The 8,766-nt window shown below is 40.1% G+C and overlaps 1 protein-coding gene across 1 annotated transcript in view; it reads right to left on the bottom strand.

The window, feature by feature from the left end:
* SPATS2 (spermatogenesis associated serine rich 2) overlaps positions 1-8,766 on the bottom strand; it is a 179,502-nt gene that overhangs the window by 72,324 nt on the left and 98,412 nt on the right. Inside the window, exon 3 of the mRNA XM_025403484.1 lies at positions 7,653-7,920. Coding sequence (XP_025259269.1) covers positions 7,653-7,677 — 25 coding nt within the window. The 5' untranslated portion in view covers positions 7,678-7,920. The remainder of the gene's footprint in view (positions 1-7,652; positions 7,921-8,766) is intronic.

Genomic DNA, 8,766 nt, shown 5'->3' with positions numbered 1-8,766 from the left:
TTTTTTTTTTTTTTTTTTTTTTTTTTGAGACGGAGTCTCACTCTGTTACCCAGGCTGGAGTGCAGTAGCATGATGTCGGCTCACTGTAACCTGTGCCTCCTGGATTCAAGACATTCTCCTGTCTCAGCCTCCTGAGTAGCTGGGATGACAGGTGCACACCACCATGCCCGGTTAATTTTTGTATTTTTAGTAGAGACGGAGTTTCACCATGTTGTTCAGGCTGGTCTCGAACTCCTGACCTCATGATCTGCCTGTCTCGGCCTCCCAAAGTGCTGGGATTATAGGAGTGAGCCACAGTGCCTGGCCTTAGAAAACTGATTCTTGAGAGGGTCCAGTTGATGGACTTACTAAGACTTCAAAACAACTAATATAAATATGTTCAAAGAAGTACAGAAAAGTATATCAAATTATTTCAAATAATTAAAGGAAAATATAATTGCAATGACTCAACAAATTGGGAACCTCAAAAAGGAAACTGTAAAAAAAAAAAAGAAGACGGAAAATTCCTTTTTTTTTTTTTTTTTGAGATGGAGTATTGCCTAGGTTGGAGTGCAGTGATGTGAATCTTGGCTCACTGCAACCCCTGCCTCCCAGGTTCAAGTGCTTCTCTTGCCTCAGCCTCCCAAGTAGCAGGGACTACAGGTTTGTGCCATCACAACTGGCTAATTTTTGTATTTTTAGTAGAGACGGTTTCACCATGTTGGCCAGGCTGGTCTTGAACTCCTGATCTCAAGCGATCCGCCCACCTCGGCCTCCCAAAGTGCTGGGATTACAGGCATAAGCCACTGTGCCCGGCAAGAAATGAAGGGAAATTCTAATTGAAAATACAATACCAGAAGAAAAATTCACTAGACAGACTTAACAGCAGATCCGAAACAGCAGAAGGAACAGTAAACTTGAAAAGAGATCAACAGAAATTAAACAATCTAAAGAGCAGGGAAAAAAAAAAAAACACTGGGAAAAAAGGAACAGAGCCTCAGTCACCTGGTAGGGAAACATCAAGCTTACTTATATATGTGTAATAGAATCCCAAGGAAAGGAAAGAGAAATATTTTTTTGGAGAAATAATGGCCAACATTTGAGGAAATTCCCAAGAGATCCATACTAAGATGTATCATAGCCAAACTGCTAAAACAAAGGAAAATATTGACAGCAACAGGAGAAGAATGACTCATTACAACAGGGGAACAATATGACACATTGTGTGGAATGGCATATTCTACGTACTGAAACAAAAATTTATCAATGAAAAAAAATTTTTTTTTTTTTTTTTGAAATGGAGTTTCGCTCTGTCGCCCAGGCTGGAGTGCAGTGGTGCGATCTTGGCTAACTGCAACCTTTGCCTCCCAGGTTCAAGCAATCCGCCCACCTTCAGCAGGTGCTGCCACACCTGGCTGATGATTTTTATATGTAGCAAAACTACCCTTTGGAAATACAGCTGGGCATGGTGGCTCACGCCTATAATCTTAGCACTTTGGAAGGCTGAGGTGGGCAGATCACTTGAAGTCAGGAGTTTGAGACCAGCCTGACCAACATGGTGAAACCCTGTCTTTACTAAAAATACAAAAAAAAAAAAAATTAGCTGGGCATGGTGGTGTGGGCCTGTAGTCCCAGCTATCAGGAGGTTGAGGCAGGAGAATCTTCTGAACCTGGGAGGCAGAGGCTGCAGTCAGCCAAGATTGTGTCGCTGCACTCCAGCCTGGATGATAGAGTGAGACTCCATTAAAAAAAAAAAAAAAAAGAATAAATTATTTAGCAATAAACTTAAGAAAAAAATGCAAGAGTTGTATATTTAAATCTGTAAACCACTGCTGAGAGAAATTAAGATCTAAATAAATGCAGAGATATAGTAGTAAGTTCATGGACTGAAAGCCTCCATAGTGTTAAGATGACAGTTCTACACAAACTGGCCTACTGATTCAGTGCACTCTCTATCAGATTCCAAGCAGATATTCTTGTAAGAACTGATAATCTGATTCTAAATTTTATATGTAAATGTAAAGAAACCAAAATAGCCCAAAAAATTCTGGAGGGAAAAATCACTGGAGGATGTATCTTCCTTACTTATTAAACTATATTTACTATAAAGCCATACTAATCAATACAGTGTACTAGCATAAAGACAGATATATGTATCAATGTAACAGAAGAGAGTCCAGAAATAAATCTTCACATGGTCTACTGATTTTCAACAAAGGCGTCAGGGCAATTCAATGGAGGAAAGGACAGCCTCGCCAACAAAACATGTTGTAACAACTGGATATCCATATGCAAAGACTCTTACACCTCATATAAAAACTAACTCAGCCGGGCGTGGTGGCTCACGCCTGTAATCCCAGCACTTTGGGAGGCTGAGGCAGGTGGATCACGAGGTCAGGAGTTCGAGACCAGCCTGGCCAAGATGGTGAAACCCTGTCTCTACTAAAAATACAAAAATTAGCCAGGCTTGGTGGCGGGTGCCTGTAATCCCAGCTACTCGGGCGGCTGAAGCAGAGAACTGCTTGAACCTGGGAGGCAGAGGTTGCCGTGAGCTGAGATTGCGTCACTGAACTCCAGCCTGGGTAACAGAGGGAGACTCCATTTAAAAGCAAAACAAAAAAAAAAACCTAACTCAAACAGGATCACAGACTTTAAAATATACGAGATAAAACTATAAAACTGGGAAAAAGTCTTTCTGACTTTGAGTTAGGCAGAGAATTCTCAGACATGATACCAAAACCCAATCTATGACAGGAAAAAAAAAAAAGATAAATCGGGCTTCATCAAAATTTAAAACTTCCACTCTTTAAAAGACATCATTAAGAATTTTTTTTTTTGAGACGGAGTCTCACTCTGTCGCCCAGGCTGGCGTGCAACAGCAGGATCTCGGTTCACTGCAACCTCCACCTCCCGCGTTCAAGTGATTCTCCTGCCTCAGCCTCCTGAGTAGCTGGGATTACAGACGCCTGCCACCATACCCAGCTAATTTTTGTATTTTTAGTAGAGACGGGGTTTCACCAGGTTGGCCAGCTGGTCTTGAACTCCTGACCTCAGGTGATCCACCTGCCTCGGCCTCCCAAAGTGCTGGGATTACACGCATGAGAAACCGTGCCCAGCGCATTAAGAAAATTAAAAGACAAGCCATGGAATGGGAGAATATACTTGCAAAGCATGTACCTGATACAGAACTTGTATTCAGAATATACAAAGAACTCTTAGAATTCAATAATAAGACTCCAAAATTTTCAAACGGATCAAGATTGAACAGACATTTCACCAAAAAAATACATAAATGGCTAAAAATCACATGAAAAGATGGTCAACATCATTAGTCATTAGGGAAGTACAAATCAAAACCACAATGAGATACCATTATACATCTATTAAGATAGCTATAATAAAAAAAAAAAAGACTGACCATACCGAGTGTTGGTGAGGATATGGAAAATATGAAATCCTGATACATTGCTGGTGGGATTGTAAAACTGTATATCGCCACCTTGGAAAACAGTCTTGAATTTTCTTACAAAGTTAAAGAAGTCCACTCCTAAGTATCTCCACAAGAGAAATGCAAACATATGTCCACATAAAGACTTGTAAGCAAATGTACATAACTGACAATCATTTATAACAGCACAAACTACAATCCAAAATGAATAGCAACTGGTAAATGGATAAATGTGTTATAACAATACTACTCAGTAGTAAAAAGGGGCAAACTACTGACACATTCAACAATATGGAAGAATCTTAAAAACATTACACTAAGTGAAAAGAAGCCAGACATAAAAACTATATCGTACTAATATGTGTATATGAAATTTCTAGAAAACGCAAAAATAAAGTGACAGAAGATCAATGTTTGCTTGTGGCTGGGGTAGGGAGCAGGAATTGATCACAAACAAGAGAATACTGGGGGATAAGGAAAAGAAGGTTTTGTTTTTGTTTTCTTAAGAGACATGGTCCCGCTCTGTCACCCAAGCTAGAGTGTAGTGATCACAGCTCACTGCAGCCTCAAATTCCTGGGCTCAAGTAATCTTCCCACCTCAGCCTCCCAAATAGCTGGGACTATAACAGGCATGTGCCGCTATAATTGGTTAATTTTTTAATTTTTTAGTTTTTTGTAGAAACAGAGTCTTTTTTTTTTTTGAGATGGAGTTTTGCTCTTGTTGCCCAGGCTGGAGGGTGATCTCGGCTCACCGCAACCTCCACTTCCCGGTTCAAGCGATTCCCCTGCCTTAGCCTCCTGAGTAGCTGGGATTACAGGCATGCGCCACTACACCCAACTAATTTTTTTTTTTTTTTTTTTTTTTTTAGCAGAGATGGGGTTTCTCCATGTTGGTCAGGCTAGACTGGAACTCCCAAACTCAGGTGATCCGTCCGCCTTGGCCTCCCAAAGTGCTGGGATTACAGGCATGAGCCACCATGCCCGGTTAAGACAGTCTTACTATGTTGTCCAGGCTGATCTCGAACTTCTGGCTTCAAGTCATTCTCCTGCCTCAGCCTCCCTAAGTGCTGAGATTATAGGCTTTAGCTACCATACCCAGTCAGAAAGTGTTTTAAAACAAGATTTTGGTGATGGTGCACAACTCCATAAATTTACTAAAAATAATCAAATTATACACTTGGGCACATTTTAAGGTATTTAAATTATACCTCAATAAAACTGTTTTTAAAAGGGCTGAGATGTTGCCACACTGTCAAATCACTATCAAAGAGTTCTTAAACACACTTCATTTCTATATACTTCTCCAGTTCACAGACAGGAATAGGGTCTACAGACCACACTCTTAAGAAGCACAGCTCTGACTTCCGCTAGATATTGGCTAATAGGCTTGGAGTAATCAATAGTTTTAACTGAAACTGACTTAATTTAAGCTGTTAAAGTTTAACTCCACTAAGTATTTCATTAAATAAGGAATTTACAAGTATTACTGACAAAAGGAAAATATGAAAACATGGTCTATTGCTGAATAAAAGCACAACTCATTATAAAATAAGAGTCTACAAATGAAATACCACCAAGAACAATGACTACCATAGACCCTTTTTTTTTTTGAGATGGAGTCTCGCTCTGTCACCCAGGCTAGAGTGCAGTGGTGTGATCTCAGCTCACTGCAACCTCCGCCTCCTGGGTTCAGGGGATTCTCCTGCCTTAGCCTCCCGAGTAGCTGGGACTACAGGCGTGTGCCACCACGCCCAGCTAATTTTTTTATTTTTAGTAGAGATGGGGTTTCACCATCTTGGCCAGGCTGGTCTCGAACTCCTGACCTTGTGATCCACCTACCTTGGCCTCCCAAAGTGCTGGAATTACAGACGTGAGCCACCGCACCTGGCCGACCCTTCTTTTTAATGTAGTATAATCAAGTAGATAAAGTCAGTATATTTACAGATTAGACTACTAAAACCCAAAGCAATGAAACTTTAAACATATAAATGAATAAATGGAATATTGTAATGTTATATATTTCATGGGACCAAATATCAGACATGCAAATGAATTACATGAATAGATTTGTTTCAGAGAAAGTCCCAACAACATGTAAGCTTTACTTTGTTTCCAATTAAGTGTAAATCTAGGCTAAGTTCAACCAAAACTGGTAAGCACTTAGTGTCTATGTTGTAGTCTAAAATTTAAATTCATTTTATAGTAATATTTAAATTCATTTTATAGTAATTAGATACCAGTTACAAAAAGCAACTGATGGGGACAGGAGGCAAAGAAATTCTAGGCAGAAAAGGGTGGGTCACCGGTGAAAACCCCACCCTCAAGCCAAAATGCCTGAAACCTCGGCCCAAAGTGAGAACTTATATCCCTGTTTTCCTGTTTGAATGTTTTCCTAAACCACCCATGGCCCTGCCTTGCCCCATTCTGTGCCTATAAAGACCCCAGACTCAGCCAGCAGAGAGAACCAGCTGGACGTCAGGATGTTGGAGAGAAGCTGGTTGACTTTAGAGGGACAGCTTGATGGTGTAACTTTGGAGAAAAATTTAGCTGGAGACAGCTGGACTTCAGGGAAAGATTACCTACCCCCACCCCACCAGCCCCTTTTCAGCTCCCCTTCCTGCTAAAAGCCACTTTCATCAGCAATAAAATCTCCTGCATTTACCATCCTTCAATTCATTCGTGTGACCTCATTTTTCCTGGATGCCAGACAAGAGCTCAGGAGCCACGAGTGCTGATACAAAAGGCTGTCACACTGGCCCTTTGCCCTTGCTGGCAGAGGGCAGCCACCCCACACAACAGGGCAAAGGGCCCACTGAGCTGTTAACACTTAAGCCGTCCACAGATGGCAGAGCGAAAAGAACACTATAACATGCCCTCTGGAGCCTTGGGAGTCACAGGCACCCCACAGCCTGGACGCTGCCACAGCAGCCAGCTGGTTGCAGCACTTAAGCCCTCCAGTTCCTGCCTTGTTCACCCACACTCTCCTTCCCATGAGGAGTTGAGAGAGGCAGGCTGAGCAAAGGAGAGACTCCTGCAAAGGGGTCAGGGAAATATCCTGCTTCACAATGATACTTTTTTTACAGCTCTGGCAAAACACAGACATGAAATAAAGACTCTCTCATTTTAAAAAGGTCAAAGCAATTTGCTGAAGTTAACTTTTTTTAGGAAAAATTAAATGCTCAACTTTTCCAGAACCCTATTTTTACTATACTATTTCTGATTTGCAGGGCAAAAACAGATGCTCAATGTTTCAAGCATAACTGGGAAAAAAACAAACTGAATTATAACAACTAAGAAAAAACAAACTTTAGTTATTAAAAAAAAACTTTTCCGTTGGTAAATTTCATTCCACAGAACAGTTCAGCTTTAGTGATCTAAGCATTCCCTAGAGCTCAGATTCTTCCTATAGATTTACTACACAATGAAACTACAACTTTCGAAACCACAAATCTGGTTTATTTACTTTCTTATGAGGTTTTTGAATTACCAAGTCAAAATCAGCTTTAAAAGCATTTTCTTCATATTTAACATGTGAGACCTGGATCTATGAAGCTTTGTTTTGAATTAAAGAACATTAACTTTGAACTGGAAATTAAATTGAATGAGGGGAAAATGCCAGGATATCTATGATCATTCTTTTAATCAATACATACCAGTTACGTACAATAGTTCTAGTGCTATTGTTCACTTTGTCCCTTTAAATTTTTGCAGCTTTCTAGAAAAGTAGAAAAAGGTTTTGCAGAATCTTTGTTGTCCTTCCCTCCATTGTAACTACCCTTCTATTTCCTGACTCTTTGCACCCTGTATTTCACTTTAGATAAGAAGCTAGAGGAACAATCCTGGAAGGAAAGCTAAAGAAGGAAACAAAAACCAGAAGCATTTACTCTTGCTCCACTGCCTTTCTCTAGAAAAATGTCAACTCAAACAACATAGAACATCCTGCAACAAGCTAGCCCTCTTACCACATCTCCGTAACATATGTTCAGTATTCAAAAATGCATCTTCAAGATAGTAAGTATATCACAATTTGATAAGTTTGTGTGAGTAGAAAAGCTATTGTTATATGAATTAATTCTCAGACTGGTAATACACAAAGCTGTAATCTAATATCCACATATACTTGTAAAACCATTCAAAACACATTAGGACAGTTTTTAAATATACAGCTATAAATGGGGATCATTACAACTATGCTTTTAACAATTTATGCCCACATGTATCTTACCCTTCTGGCTCTGTTTCCTGGACATTGCCGTTTCTTCAATCTCAAAAAATATACAAGAAAAGTATCCTTTTGCCTTGTCTGGATTTTGAGTGTAGGTATCTCTGATTTAAAAGTGGGCAATGGAAGTGTGTAGTTGGAAGCAAAAAATACGAAATCCTGCTGTTGGAAATTCTGCTCACTAGCTGTCAATTTCCTTTCCTTTTCTTGTATCGACTTCTTATCAGGAAGTATCATTGCAGATATTCATGTCTTCTTTTCCAGGGAGATTCTGGAGGGAAAAACACACACATATACTATTACAGTAATGACTATCTGTACAAAATTTCTGAGATATCCACAAGGTTTCTTTTGTATTTCTCTGTACAAAACTAGTTTTAAGTACTATAGAAACAATGTAGCTGCTGAAAAGCAGAATTTTTCTTAAGAAAACTTAATCTTAGAATCAGATTATCCCCTTAGTTTAGAAAGTATGTTCTCTTAGTCTTCTTATCTTTTCTTTTGTATCCATCTGAAATATCCCCATCTCTGCTTCGCAAACTAAAATGTTACCTCTTACCACTCCCCAAGATCTTTCTTTTTTTTTTTTTTTTGAGATGAAGTCTTGCTCTGTCGCCAGGCTGGAGTACAGTGGCGTGATCTTGTCTCACTGCAACCTCTGCCTCCCAGGTTCAAGTGATTCTCCTGCCTCAGCCTCCCGAGTAGCTGGGACTACAGGCGTGCGACACCACGCCCAGCTAATTTTTGTATTTTTAGTAGAGGCGGGGTTTCACCATATTGATCAGGATGGTCTCATCTCTTCACCTCGTGATCCATCTGCTTTGGCCTCCCAGAGTTCTGGGATTATAGGCATGAGCCATCTGATCTTCCCATCCAAATCAAGGGTCTATTCTCTTCCTCTAGAATTTCTTTTTGTTTTGTTTTTTGTTTGAGATGGAGTTTCGCTCTTGTTGCCCAGGCTGGAGTGCAATGGTGTGATCTCGGCTCACTGCAACCTCCGCCTCCCGGGTTCAAGCGATTCTCCTGCCTCAGCGTCCTGAGTAGCTGGGATTACAGGCACCCACCACCACACCTGGTTAATTTTTTGTATTTTTTTTTTTTTTTTTTTTTTTTTTTT

Source organism: Theropithecus gelada, chromosome 11 (assembly GCF_003255815.1).
Source record: "Theropithecus gelada isolate Dixy chromosome 11, Tgel_1.0, whole genome shotgun sequence".
Lineage (NCBI taxonomy): Eukaryota > Metazoa > Chordata > Mammalia > Primates > Cercopithecidae > Theropithecus > Theropithecus gelada.
This window is presented reverse-complemented; position numbering and strand designations above follow the sequence as displayed.